General features: G+C 39.0%; 1 protein-coding gene across 5 annotated transcripts in view; it reads left to right on the top strand.

Moving 5' to 3' along the window:
• The window catches only part of LOC111575583 (hyccin 2), a 46,618-nt gene that overhangs the window by 9,313 nt on the left and 21,512 nt on the right, over positions 1-15,793 (top strand). For 4 of the 5 annotated variants that reach the window (XM_055015534.1, XM_023280804.3, XM_035953073.2 and 1 more), the window contains exons 2-3: positions 6,479-6,563; positions 11,533-11,610. In XM_055015534.1, the coding sequence (XP_054871509.1) occupies positions 11,560-11,610 (51 nt within the window). In that variant the 5' untranslated portion in view covers positions 6,479-6,563; positions 11,533-11,559. The remainder of the gene's footprint in view (positions 1-6,478; positions 6,564-11,532; positions 11,611-15,793) is intronic. The other variant, XM_055015535.1, reaches the window with a different exon arrangement.

Below are 15,793 nucleotides of genomic sequence, written 5' to 3'. Positions count from 1 at the left end.
ATTGTATTCCGTGTAGTGTGTCACTGATGAGGACAACCTATCTTGGACGCCTCACAATGGACCTAAAAAAAGACGAGCATCTCTGATTTTCATGCCTTCTCTCCCATCATGTGACAACATCTACAATCTGTGACGTTGACCAATGGGAGCTTAGCGATCTTATACCAAAGGATGTCATAGAAAGAATTTGTGACTCTCTTGTTGCCCCTTCTTGAGTCCCATCAGTATTATCATGTAGTCTAGTATAGAACATATTCTTTAATTACAGCTGTTTAATTAAATTTTAGTTGCACAATATTTATCTGCATTTGTGAACAAAACACTGAATCCCTGCTCTGATTTTCCTGCTGAATATCATAAAAGCAAATACATTTTTACCAGCATAGATGAATGAATTGTCACACTGTCGTTGTTGGGAATTGGTCTGTCATGGTCACAGTGAATGATCTTGAAGGAAGAAGGACAGCGTCAGAAGTGGCCCAAACAGTTGAGGCACAGAGCTTGCTCAAGTTCAATAATTCATGACTGACTGAGCTAGGTTGACCTTGAAAAATCCCCAGTGTTGGACTGTTGAAACCTGGCACTGCTCATTTAGGGCAGAGAGGAGAAGTTGAGACAGACACAGACCCACATATGCAGTACATGTGCAGCCTCTCTTTTGGTTAGTTTTTGTTCTGTCATTTGTTGATGCAGTTGTCTCCTGACACTGACTTTTCTCTGAATCTTTTTCATCACATGCAGCCTTAACTTTGAACTCCATCACTTTAGTTCCAGACTAATGGTCAATTATATTTTGTAGCATCACAAGGTTTGACTTCACATGTGGGTGAGGAGACATGTTCCCCTACCAATGAGAATAGCAAGGACTCTGTCTGCCAAAAATAACTTTTCATAGTAATCAGTGATGTAGACACAGCATGTGTGGGTTACACATGCAGCGTATACTACCTTTAATGGTGTTGTGTATTACTGTTGACTCCTCTCTTATACAAAATCATTGATATTAAGAGGTGGATATTAACTTCTCAGAGCTTGTAGAAAAAGTGAAAGCAAACCACAGTCTGGAGTGATTTTCATATTCAATCCTCATTTGTTCTTACCTGATACTTTGCAAATAGGAGAGCAAACAGGCAGCCAGTAAGCACAGGTAAGTCCACCCCATGCTTTGTTGATTTAACAAGGACTAAAATCACTTTTGTTTTGACTCACTTTGCTCCACTGTCACAATTTTGCCAAAATGTGAACAGTTGAACTCACAGATAATTGTGTGGGTATTAGTTTTGCAATGTGCTGGTTCAAGTGAAGCTGAAAATACATTTGAACCTCAACGAATATAGAAGAAGCTACAGGTGTGACCATGCCTCAGTTTGGCTAATGCAACCACCACATTTGCGCCTGTCATAACAATACGTGTCATCCTTTTCTTTCAAATGTTCCAACAGTCAGCTGTCCCTCAATGGATATTGTGAACCTTCACTTGTAGGCTCACTTTTGAAGCTGTTGCATCTGGTGAATTCTCGATATATTCGTGTTGACTTGATCTCAAAAAATATTATTTTTTTCTGTCCTTGCCATCACGTAGCATTTTAGACAGCCCGTCATAAAATGATTCCAAATCACGTTGATGGTGTCAGAATGTTTCAGTGGTGTTTCGGGCAGCTCATGACTGCTACTCAACAGTGATTCATTCAGCAGCAAAAACAACAAAGCTGGCGGCACCGACAAGGAAAATGTAAAACTGTGTCAACCAAAAAAATAAAAAGAACTAGTACAAGGTCAGTGTTGACTGGTTTGTCTTTGCTAACGTAAGAAAAGGTAGTCTGTCTCTACTGTAGATAATAACAGGGACAGAGCAGCTAATTAACTATTCCAGGACAGCTTCATTTTCCCTGCTCTGGGCACAGCAGCAGTAAAGAGTGGCTCTCTGTATTTTGCAGGGCTGTAACCTTGCATTTGTTTACACTGGTTTAATGAGTCTCTTAGTCACGGATACTCGTATGATTCATCTGTGTGTAATGAATGATGAGGATTGTTAGATGTTCGAGGTTGCCCTTAACTCAGTCCTCACTTGAGCATCAGCTCACTGCTACTAAGGGGATAAATTTCCAGCTACAATTGTCTGGTTTTATGCTGTACATTGTTGCTCATGTGACACCTGCTGGAAATACTTTATTTTATTGACAATTATGCTGTAGCTTGACACTTTAAATATTCTCCAGTTAGGCTGCAGTTTGTTTGCCCTGATAGTAATGTAAATACACATACAGTCCGCAGAATAGCAGTTTAGTATTAGCATACAAGGTTGTGTCGGTCACTGAACAGATTTGATTTTATCGTTTGCAGTGTTTGTCTATAGAGTTGCACAGTATGTTGATTAGCATGCTGCAGCTGTTGTTAGCCTTGTATGTCCAGGCAACAGGCAGAGGAGAGGAGATTGTGTGGGCGAGAGCAAAATCATGGCACACTAACGCACAGCAGCATTGACCCGACATTCAAAATCATAATCTTAAACTGCTGTTTTGGATTTTCACACCAACTTGACTGAATGTATGGAGGGATTTTTTTAGTTACCAGCTTAGCTAACAAATACAGTACTTATTGAGTCATGAGACTGCTGAGGTCTGAGGCTCCGATATGAAAACAGTCATAATCAGGAGAGTCTTTAGTGAGCAGTTCCCTCCCCTCACTCATAAGTGCAGTTTGAACAACATAACACTCAATATCTGCATGGCCGGGCTGCTCAGTGGCCTTTTTCCCTTTTATGTATCAATCATTGGGAGTGTGAATGGTAGCGCTAGTTTACCCCCATACATCCAGAGTTCTTCCTGCACAGAGGATTTTTCGGTGGTCCCCAAATAAGATTTAGATGCCTTTCCAAAAAGGTTTCGGCCTGCACCAAATAATAATGTAATATCATACAGTAGAATGAAACAAGTAGTGTCTGGAGCATGTAGACTCCTTTCACAGATGCCTAAATGACGTTTCAGCAGAACTGAAGATGATGACGCAAAATGACAAAAATTTGTCAGAGTCCAGCACATTCGTCTATTGCTCACACTGAGTGAACTACTAAGTGTTTTTTATGTAGGAAGAAGTGAATGAGTGAACAGTGGGGTGATTTTGGACACACTGTTATTTTTGCATTGCCTAGTGTCCATCTAACAGCCCTTCTACACACTTTAAGCTGTGAAGGTTCTAGTGTTATCGTGTTTAACAGAGGTCTTGGTTCCTGCAATTGAGTATAGTTCAGGCTTCGCTATTGCCTTGACTGTAAATTCACAAAGCACCACATTGTATGTTAACTGCTCTGTTTTGAAACTCGGCACACAAAATGCACTTGTTGGCTTTGTTTTAACCTTGTGCACTGTTTAGCAGCGTGTTAAGCAATGTAATTGTGATATGGGGTTTGAAGTGCCGTAAACAGGATGGGTTGGCACTCTTCTATTCCCTTGTGGGCCCCGCCACAGGACAATGAGCAGGTCCTGTGTAGAGGAGAGCAGCCTTTAAAGGAAAGTTTGCTTATTGTCACTTGCTAGGCCTCATTAGGTGGATGACATATTTATCCAACAGCGATGGCTGACTGGAGCACACTGTTGACATGCAAATACTGGAATGAGGTGGTTACAGACTTTGGAGGATACATGCTCTAGTTTCCATGTAAGTACCAGATAATTAAAATTTGTTGTGACCAGAAAGAAGGGCAGAATTGTACCCTTAAAAAGCTGTAGCTAGCTAGATATTTAATATGTCTTAGTGTAATACTAATATGATGCTCTGTAGTAGGGAAACTGTTGCATATACTCAGCATAAGGCCTAAAAAATGTTCTTTTGTTACAGTGCAATCATTTTCAATAGTTGAAGTAAGAGTCTATCTGACTTGTGTACCAGTTCAAATTTCAATACTATTGTTCAAATGATTTTGGTCTTTTTGCTCATCATATATTTTTTGGAAAGTCTGCTGAGAGACTTTATGGCCATATGTACCCTCCTGCAAGTCATATCGGATACTCATTATGATCTTCTCACAAGATTTGGACATGGGAAAAAGATCTTAGTGAAAGTTTAGATCCATGGTAAGTTTGGTTGCTATGGCACCCTACAGAATATTCAATTATATAGCCATGTTTAGTGCCAGTTTCCACCTAATCTATCAAGTTCAATGCCAAAGTACATCATTACATTAATGCAATAATCGTGCGATAATCCTGTATTGCCGCCAATCAGTCTCGCTCAATGATTCATAAAACAGCCCAGAATGGCTTAAAATACCCAGAGACATTAGCGACATCACTACCATGATATGAACTGAATGAAAGCGTTTATATTTACACTGCTCAGGCACAACCTTTTCAATATTTTATAGATCCCCCTTGTATCACCAGAACAGGTCTGACCTGGTGTGCTTGGTTTTCAGCAATATTTAGGTGGGTGGTACGTATCAGAGTACCATCCACATAAATACCAGGACTCAAGGTTTCCAAGCAGAAAAATGACATTTTAAGTGGGCGAGAATAAAATGATCAGTACTACACACTTAGTATATTACACAGTTGTTGTGGTTGTTTGGTGTATATTGAATCACTGTATATATCTATACTGTATTAACAGGTCCATCTGTTTAGAACATATCAGAGTTTCTACTATATAAAGTGAATGAGATACAGTGAGGTTGATCACAAATGGTAGATTCTTGCTCTAAAAGACTAAGAATAAAAATGTCCTTTTCAAACCCTGTCTTACATGATTCTATCATCTAACATGCAATCTGTTTAAGTTGTAGATTTTATTAGTATTGTATTATTCATTCCTTGTTCCTCTCTTTGCTGTATTCACTCTGCCTGGAGCCACAGTTACCCTCAGCTTTGATGAGTCATACCGAATGAGTACACTTTATCTGGCAAAGGAAAATAAATGCCGTCTTTAGAGCTTTCAATAGGTAGCTATCATTCCAGACAGATAGGACGTCTGTATGGTGATTTCCTTGACTCTTTGTGATGAATTGCTAATGTGAGATTCATTGAGATAAACACAAGGCTGTGTTCAAAATACTCAACAGCGAGTGGATTGCTCAGTGATGTGGCACTGTCTCTTTCTCAGGGACATGCAGCAGTGCAGAGTGGGCTCTCCACAGCGTCTTTTTGTGTGTCGCTGAAGCTTTAACTTATTCTGTCAAATACAGTAAATGCTCTGGGTGTGGATCCTTGAGATGCATTTTTAGCAGGCGCGGACAACAAGTTGGCCAGCTGACTGTTGCTATGCAACAATAGGGAACTTGAAAATTGACTCCTTGTGCCATGACTTAAAATAACCTCCAAAGCAAGTGTTTGTTGGGAAGAAAATGCATAGTTTTCATGATGAAACAATTATTTGCATGCTGCTCTTAATAAGGTTTCTCTACATGATAGCACTGTTTTCCTAATATTTCTGTGTCTTTAGCGGATCATCTGTTGGCTTCAAAGTCTTTTATCTGTGTTGTCAGTTATTTTCTTTATTGTCTTGACTGATTATTTGTCATCTGCATTGTTTGCTGCCTACAGAATTACCCTTTTCAACAAAATAAGATGGATAAAATCATTCTGTTTGACATTTGTGATTCTTTTCAAAGCTTTACAGCTACAACAAATAGTCGATGAATCAACTAGAAAAAATGCCACATATTTGAAGGGCCCAGATTCTGAAATATATTTTGCTGCTTTTCATGATCTTGAACTGTAAATAAAATTTTGGGGGATTTTAGACTGTTTTATTTTTTGATAGAGTAAGATGTTTAATGACATGTTCTTGTGTTCTAGGATACAGTGATAGGTTTTAAAGTTTTCAGCCCAAGCGATGTGTAATAGACCAAACAATTCATTAATTAGGAAAATATTTTGCAGAATAATATGTATGCAGTCCTGTTTTATAGTTTATTTGTAAAGCTTTTATTATTTTAACCCAGTTTGGACAGAAAGACATTTCAGGGAAAGGACTTTTTCTGCAGTATTATGTTATATAATCTTATTTAGCTTGCATCATTGACTGGCAGATTATGGCAACAGCAGTGGAATATCAACTCATACATCCTGACAGCGTAAGCTGATATTTTCTTGTTATAATGATTCTCTAGTTTTATGACTTTGATCTGGTATTAATGCACACCCCTTAGAGGTCATACCCAGGTGTCAGTTACTAAAAGACAGAATTGATTTAACAGGAGTATTTTCTTGTTCCTAAAATGCTGCTGGCATTTCAGCTACATCCTTCCCTGCATTGATTTTATGCACAATCATTTTAAAATTCTAGTGATTTTGGTCCAAGTTGTTTTCTGCCATGCTGAGTATCTGTATAGAGCTTTAACTGGCCCCTAATACCACACAAACTCGTACATGCTGCTTTCAAGCAATATGTGAACAGCTTTTCTATGCAGATGATCAGTTTCCTCTGTCAGCTGTGCCCTTGATGCTCTGACTGATGGGTCATTTTTTCCTTGTTGTTGCAGGTGACCCTCAGCGAGTGACAGATGTGTGGTACCGTGGAGAACCATTTGCCTCTCCTAGTGGAGATTTGAGTTCTGGGACACTGAGGTGAGCACGTTAGGGTCGATGACATGCCTCTACAACTGTCTACTATTTTGTTTTTTATCATCTGAATCCATTTGTTCTTCTGCCATTAGGCTAAAAAAAATCAATTTCTCATTTACAGCGTAATTCATATTGTTTATCTTGCCTAGCTTCTGTCATCAATTTATTTATTTTTTAACAATTATTGAATCAATATTCAACTCCAGGAATCACACATTTTCATTTACTGCTTCTTAGAACAGTTTTCCCAATTTTTTTAAAGATAAGGGGAATAAAATATGCATCAGGCATATAGATATGAACTATTGTAAAATGAGTATTTTTGATGTGCACTCATTCACCAGCTGTAGCACAAGCTGTTTTAACATATGTTAGTTGTTGACAGTTAAGTTATTGGCGATTCTTCCTCTGAAAATCTGATGGACAGATAATGTTTTTACTTATCCTTGCTGTTACAGATGTTCTATCATGATGAAGCCTTTTGCGTTTTCCTCTTATTTTATTTTGTCTTCTGCAGTTATGCAGTTTAATCGAAAAAGCAGCAACCTAAAACACCATAACTTATCTCTTGTAGTGTTACGGTGCTGCTAACATATGGAGGATAAAAACAGATTTTAACATCAGATCTTCAGATCTTGAATTCAGTCTCTTTAGTCTCCGCTCTGGCCCTCCACTTTATACACTTTGGAGAGCAATTCAATCTAAATTGAACAAAATGAACAGTTATTGTTGGTGAATATTTGTCACAGCCCGAAAGTCTTTTGACTGCTGTTCCCATGGTAACTGATAAGCCTGCACTGGCGATGGAGAATTTCACCTCAGCGAGTCTTTGACAGTTTGACAAGCCAGAGGAAATGAATGAGTCAGCCTTTCATAAAGAGCTGAACAAGCTTACTAAATGGAGCCTTTCAATTCACAGACTCAGATTTGAGCAGTGTACTCACAATAAGATTTCACTGCTTCATATCATCATCATCTGCTCTGAGCAGTGAACATGATCTCTGTCTCCCTCCAGTCCCGCAGAAAAGCCGTTATCTTGCTTCTCTGGGCCTGTTTTGTAATAATTTCATGCTTATCTGCACCAGCTTGAGAGTTCTGCATTATTTTGTGATGGGTTTGGTTTAGGTCGCAACCTCTAAACACTGGTTTAAAATACTGGTGTGTCTCTTGACTGCTGCAGCAAATAGTAAGTAAAGGTGAAATTTTTCTTCTGGATGTGGAGTATTTACAGTCAACCTTCAGCTACTTTTAGTTGGAAGGCCAAATATGAGAAGAACAGGCCAACAAGCTGTGAACTGAACATATTTCATAAGATAAAACTCTAAAAGATACTTCTTTGGCTGATGTTTAAAAAAGTACCTCTTTCAAAACATTAGTCATATGACTGTCTTTGCCAACATTAGTCATATTATAATAGATGAGATATGAATCAGACAGTTAAATTATGATTTTAGCTTTATTTTCCTTCATTTTATTTGAAGCTTTTATCTTCTCTTTCTCATGAATAGCGGCCTTGGCTACAGTTTTGATTATAGCATTCATTTGTGTTTTACTTTCTTTACTACCAGCCGTCTTATGCAAGCACAATAAAGAGGTTTACATATGTTACATTGCTTACATTTTATTAGAGCATGTAAATCCTTCGTTAAGGGTTAGTGCAAATCCTCATGGCTGTATTGTGTTTGGTTTAATAAGTAAGATTAAACAGAGCTGTTGAGCATTAGGACTTTGACCGTGCAGTTTTATAGAGTTTTGGACTTTTAAGATAGCAGTAGTTGCTTATTCTGGCAAACTCTGTGCATGCATATTCTCAATTTTCACCACATACAACTTTTTAGTGTTGAACCTAAACAGCTTTATGCATCTAATCGGCCTAACTGTCTGAATAAGTGCCTGTTTAATCTCTAAAAATATTACAAAACAGACTCAATCTCTGTAGTCTCAGTTCTGTTAACTTGCACGTTAGAAAGTTAGCTCTGACCCAGATAAAGCTGGAATGAGTTTATTTACAACTCCCCTCTGTCACATGCCGCATGTTATGGGAGCACGTTTTTGTGCCAAGGCAGAAGCGTAAGGCAAAGAGTAAATTGGTTAGATCTGGAAAATTTTTCATTAGTACTTAAAATTACAACATGAAATCACATGCAGTGATGAAACAGCTCATTGTAAAGCACTTGAGCAGAGGCTGTATTTATCTTTATTGACTGCGGCACCTGTACAATGACCAAAATAACAGTACAAATACCCAGATGTTACCACAAATATATTCTTTTATATCAATGTGTGATACCACGATGAGCTGTCATACCACACTGGTACAGCAGCATGCATTTAATCTCTGGTTTCAACCCTTGTATAATGACACTTTGAACTATCTATGGCAGTTGAAGATTACCGTCACATCCACAGTATTTGATAAAAAGACTGAGAGAGAAAAAGAATTAGAGTGTTGGCTGTAGAAGAACATCTTACAATAAGCCAACAAGCTGATGCCTGAAATATTAAGTGGGATCTTCCCACTTTGAAGTGAGAATATACTGAGTAAGCCCTAATCCATAATCCCATCAACGTAAATCCACAACAGTCTTATGTGCAGCACAGTTTTTCTAATGACAAAGGCTGCACTGCTGTCACAGCTTAACATAGGTAACTGAGGTAAGAAAACAATCTCATGTTTCTTTCAAAGAGTGCTTAAAATGACGTCTTGTCCTTTGGGTGACAAAATCATTGACGAGGACACAAAAGTTTTCCCTAAATAAGGCATAGAACATGCTGAGGGTCGATGTTTTGGTAATATTTGACTTATATTTATAGAAATTAAAGCCATGACTCACTCAGCACATAATTTTTGTCATTGCAGTTCCAGTCAAGGATTTTCCTCATCTGAAAAGACTTGTATCTATAGTATTGTGCCAGTTGTGTGTAGGCGCTGGTATACAAGTTAACAGCAGGTTACATGACCGAAATGAGTTTGCATAATCCTGAGAATCATTTCCGTTCAGCTGGATGAAAACAGCTGAATGAAATAAGAAAAAAAAACAAAAGTGGCGTATTTTAAGCACTATTTCCACGTTTTCCACCATGTTATATTCGTCTGACTACATTTCCTTGAGCATCTGTTCGCATTAACGTGATGGATTTAGTTGTATATCCAAACACCATAGCAGTTCTGTGGGCAGACTTTGGTTTTAAGCCAAATGAAACAGGAGAGGCCACTAACTTCGAGGAGGCAGTTTGTCGGATTTGCAGCAAAAAGGTTTCATTAAAAGGCACTAATACCACTAATCTGAAACTAATAAAGGCATGAAATGGACAGAAAAAGACAATTGAATTGTTAATTACAATTACTTGTGTGACAGTTAATTGTCAACTAAAATGTCATGCTTGTGACAGCCCTACGCTAATGCACTTTCACTGCTCTGGTTGTTGTTTCCTCAAGGTTAATACTGGTAGCTTAATCATAATAATGTTTGCTTGTGAAGAGTGTTGAATCATGAGAAAAAATGTTGTCAACTGTAAGCTACAGTGTGCATCTGCCATTACATAAGTGTTATTCATTTCTGCCATTTTGCCAGCTTGGCACACAGGGCTCCTTGCAACATCACCTACAGTCTGTATCCAAACTGTCACTGGAGCCTGTGATTGTTCACCACCTCTCACTCCACAAATCCTCACACGCTCACTCACTTGCTGAGACACATGCCTCGTTCACAGCAAACCTTTTATGGGATGACTAATGAGAATATATTTTCCATGGGATGAGGTCTGATGGAGAAATGGCCTGTTATTTTTGGCAATTTGCCCAAGTTAATTTTAGTCCGCTTGCAGCCTGAAAACAGAATATGTCTTTTGTTATCTCAGAACTCATTTTTCCTGATGTTGTATGAACATTAAAATGTGCCTTAACAGTTAGCAGAGTGAAATTTCTAGTTTTATGGCATTGTGAAGCATGGAAAAGGACACTCAGTTTAATTAAGCATGGTTTTTATTGGGTTAGTTTTTTAACTTTGTCACTCTTTCGAGCTGCCCTGTGAAGTTTTGCGTCTGCACAAGGTTTTATTAGAACTCACGAGCAGCGATCACCAGAAATAGACTCAGGCTTAAATCATCAAGTGAAAGCTCATATGAAGGCCTGTGGTGGTTCATGTCTTTACTTATCCATGGTGACAGGTAAGGTCACTGTGGTGACTAGTTATGTAACACTGTGGCCAGCATCAGCGCTTCTAGAGGTGTCAGAGAACCATGCTAGTGTTTTCACGTGTCGCATTCACCTGATGTACAATTAGCACCGCTGTATATTATAGTATGCATTTATTTATTTTTATGAAATTGCTGCTTTCCAGTTGTTGTTTTGTATATATTTGAAACTGCACAAGATTTTAAATTGTAAGCTCTCCACAGTTAGCATGTGGTTGCCTTTATCTGTTGTCAGGATCATGATGTAGTATTGCTGATTATAATCTCAGGCCAGTTTATGTAATCTTCTGGAGTGATGCATTATGTGCTCATGGGCAGCTGTATTATGCAGGACTGAGAGTCACCGGCGGAAAACAATTGCATTCATGTTGACATGAAAAGCATAATGTACCCCCTCAAACTCCAGAACACAGCTCCCTGAGAGACCCTTCGTCCTTTTGAAATCAAACTGTGCCTTGACCTGATTTTTGACTGAAAAAAATGAATTAAAAAGTCACTGAATGCTCACTGTGATGGAGAAGAACTTGTTCAGTAGGGACAGAAAAAAACAGCTTGAGAAGATGCTTGTGAAGTAATGTATGCGTACTTAAATGTGCATGTAGTAAATGGCTGCACATGATAAACACTGGTATTGTGCTTTATCATGCTCTTGCATTACTCTGTACTCTATAATCAGCACTGTTTTCTTCATTTGTGTCCTCTAACTGTTCTTCTTTCCCTCTTCCCTCATCACTGTATCCCCCTCCTCCCCCTTTTATCTCCCTTTGTCCCCCAGGCAGCCAAGGGGGGGTCTCTGGAGAAGATGCTGGGTTCAGAGCGCGGTGTTGTCGAAGAATGGCTCTCAGAATTCAAGGTAAAAGCCCTCCTCTCCTCTGTCCTCATTCATGAGTCATGACAGTGAAATGTACTCCTGGAGGCATTTATCCAGAGAAACCACACACTGTGGGTGTAACAGCTGTGATGAAGCAGAGTGTTCGGCGTACAAGTGTGTGCAAGTCACCACTTTAACATTTCAGTCCTTTGTAGAGTGTAATTAAATTTAGTGAATGCAAGCAAGAACTGTGGACAGTTCAAGGCTGTTAAGAGCCCAGGTCAGCTTCAGTTTGTCAGAATCTGCTTCACTTTGATCAGCTCTTTGTGCTACATGTAAACTGTACCTGAAGCAGTTTTTGTTCCATCTCACATGCAGGTACATCTTGATGTAATCTGTGAGACATCATTTACAGTCATCTTTTTTTTTAACTTTTCGTCATGCTTTCACTGAGGCTTATTTTTGTTTTCAGGCATGCACATTGTGAGCAGGCTTCACACACACAAGCCATTATTCGGATTACAGTAATCTCCCAGTGATCTGCAAGAACTGTGCAACTCTTGCTCGATCGCTGCCATATGACTCACATGCCAATAACTGATGAAATCAACACAAATATCAACTCAAATATTCAAAACAAAGTCAATTTCAGCTACCTTTAAAAGTGCCTGATCTGTGGTGAAATGTATCAATAGTTGTACTGCTGTTTGTTGTTTCATTTGCCAGGCTGTAGTGTCTGAATGTGAGCTCAAATGTGTATGCATTACACAATGCCATTTGTCTATTCTCATATAGATTAAAGCTCAGTTGCACTTTCAGCTGTTAGTGGCAGCAGGCTAAAATTAGCATTAGCAGTCTATTGACATGAACCTTTGGTTAAGGTTTCCCTCTGGTAAAAGTCATGTTTTTTTTGGGGGGTTTTTTTTTTACCTTTTTAACATGTCTGTATGGTGTTTTTTATATCCTGGAACACTCATGAATATTTTCACCTTGTAACTATAGTGTACCATTGACAGTCTTAAAAACATGGATCACAATTTTGGGGTTTCATACACAACAAAACTAAAGAAGCTGAGATATGCAAAAAGACTCAGTTTCATTGTACTGTATACAATGATAACAGTGGTTGAATCTTATCTTATTGTGTAATTCAGAGAATTCAGGAGTGGCCTGAGGTTTGTTATTCATGTGAAACAGTCATGTGAAAAGAATGATGACCAAATCTAATCAGACTATTGCTGCTGTAGTCAGGTGATGTTTTACTTTTATTAGGGTGACTCCCAGTTGTTTTTAAGTCTTGTTTATTAATACTGTTTGGGAGCTACAAATATACTTCAGCTACACACTTCACTACCATTCACTGATGCTGAAGTGCAACTAAATCTTACAAAATTTCTTTAAACAAAAGAAGGTTCTTCACTCTGGCTGATGCAAACCTAACCTTCATCAATCAAATGTTCATCACCAGGTTTTTTCTCTGTTGCTCTTTCTTTATGCACTGGGTCTGGTTTCACTGGTTAGTCTGTATCCCACAAGCATAAGATTCCCTTGTGAATCTGTATCAGTGCATATATTGCTCATAGAGTGAATGTGATACTCAGCAAGTTTTTCTTGTTGATGTCACTTTTACTTCAAGTCTGGGAAGTCTGTAACTTTACCAATCATAAATCATCTCCAAACATGTATTTAACATGCTAGTAAAACACTTAAGTGTGAAGGGAACACAAGTTAAAGAGAAGGAATTACTGTGTAGTGCAAGGGGGTGAAGGAAGAGGGCATAAACTTATGAAAAGAAGGGAATAGGATGAATAAATTGGAATGACTCATGGAGAGAGTGGTGCAGACTGGGCACATTGTGTTCTGTCCTAAAAATGGCCACGCTGCCCTGCTGAGAGGCTATCTCTGCCTTCTGTCATCTGCAGACGACACACAATCTTGACCATTTCAAATGTATCACCCCAGGATCTTCTGAGCATGTCTTACATCATCACTCTGTTGTGTTCAATGTCTTTAAAGAGTTTTGTTATCAAAAAGGTTATCTTTTTATGAAACCATCCATTTAACTTTCACTTAATATGCTCATTTGATTCTCCCACTCTGTAATTTAGACACATTTTCCAAAATGTTTCTTGGTGCTGCCTAAGAGACTCAGACTTATTCATCAAGCCACATTTTTACAGTAGGAAAAATCAAAGTTTTGAAGAATGAAATGAATGACGAGCACATCTTAGGTTTCTGGATTAGTTTCAGAGTCCTGGTGTTGTGCAGAAATGCTGGCCAAAACAAACTGGTGCCTCAAGCTCAGCCACACCTTTTCCCCTGCTTTCATGTTTCATTTACAAGCAGAAAGGTTGTGTACATAAGAGCCAACAAAAAATAATCTATCCACAACTCATCTAATGTTGTCTTCACTTGACACGTCTCCGTTGCACCACTTGTGTGCCTTCTGCTCAGTGTGCGCCTAAAAAGTTCAGCAAAGTTAAAATAAAATGAATGCAAATAAATTAGATACATTGCATGAACAAAATAGTTTTTTTTCATTTTAATTCTATGTTTTTGAAGCACTTGTTTAAGGCTCTCGACTGCACTTTCTCATAAGCCTGGGCAATAAAGCAATAGTCTATTGCAGTGGTTCCCAACCTGGGGCCCGCGCCCCCCTAGGCAGGACACCAGAGATTAGAGGGGGTATGCAAAGCTTTGTCTGCGCTGAGGCTCTGAGGTTACAAAAATTAGATTTTCACGTTCTGGATAAAATCAGAGGAACAGACTCACTGTATCATCACAAATCTACTTATAAAACATTTTTAAAACATGTTTATTTGGTCTTTTCTCAAAAATCCTTTGCTGCTTCAATGGCTACACCTCCTTGACCTCTCAACCTCTGTCTGCTTTCTTAAGGTTGGCCCGCTAGCTCATCCAGATTCATTATTTTCGCGTGCAGTTAGAAAATTACTGAAGGAAACAATGTTTCATCAGTACCAAAAAAAAAACCCTCTGGCTATACCTCGAAAGTTACCTTAAATTTGGTTTTATTGAAGGACAAGACAGAATTCAACCCGCATGTGTTATTTGTGGTGAAATGCTAGCAAATGACAGCATGAAGCCAAGCCAATTAAAGAGACATCAGGAAACAAAACACATTTCAGAAAAGTTGGAAAGATATTCACAGATTTGGACTTCTGGAGGTGCAGCTTATAGGCTGGCTTCAAGCCAAATAGGTTTGGAACCACTCGTCTATTGTATCAGTGACGGAGACTTCATATATAATAATAAAATAGTTTGATCGACTATTATTATAGTTTCATGTAAATGCATAAGATGCCATGGAGAGCAGAATAAAGGATGCTCACTTTCTGACTTATGAACAGCCTGTCATACCTTGATCACCCCTTCACCCTACATTATTCTCCCCTGGCTGCCGTACAGGTCTCCTGCGGCGCGTTATTCAGCGGCCGCTTGAGCCTCTCACAACCCTTATCTGTGCACCTCATAAAGTCTGCACCCAGCAGGAACCAGTGCTTGCAAGACAGACTTTGTGTTTTAAAAGCACCCATGACCTGTGTTCACCATAACCACCACATAAGTGATGCACTCCAGGAGGTGCGCTGAAAGCTGACAGACTTCAGCTATGTCACCCAGCCGTGCTTTCACTTTTCTCATGCAGTGTCTGAGGTCACTCTTAAGCTTGTTTATGCTTGACGCATCCGCGAGGCCCGTGTGGCTCGGTGCGGACAAATTACATCATTTTAGCAACCACGCCCCCTCACATAGCCCTTCTCCAGCGGAAAATTTCTGTGTCATGCACCTCCGAGTTTTTCTAACCATGTGGACAGAGACGCACGGAAAACTGGCGGAAGAACAGGAGCTCCTAGCAGCAGAAGTTCAGAAATACAGGCATTTATATGATTCATCACACAGAGGTCACAGTGATAACCGGGTTATGAACAATTCATGGCGTGAAATTAAAACTAACCGCTGCAATGCAACTATTCAGTAAAATGATACGTTGTAGATAATGTAAACGATAGCAAACTTTTTCTATTCTCATTTAGTACTAGAGTAGACTCGGTACATGTGTGTTTACAGTAAATTGTCCCCTGCAGTTTGGGAGCAGATGCTGCATGGAGTATAAAATCACACACGTTCTCTTGAGCAGATTTCCAAGTGTCTCATTTCAGCACATCACATTCATGCGGAAAGCATAACCCAGCCTTTAGTCTGTTTA

Source organism: Amphiprion ocellaris, chromosome 11 (assembly GCF_022539595.1).
Source record: "Amphiprion ocellaris isolate individual 3 ecotype Okinawa chromosome 11, ASM2253959v1, whole genome shotgun sequence".
NCBI classification, from domain to species: Eukaryota; Metazoa; Chordata; class Actinopteri; family Pomacentridae; genus Amphiprion; species Amphiprion ocellaris.
This window is presented reverse-complemented; position numbering and strand designations above follow the sequence as displayed.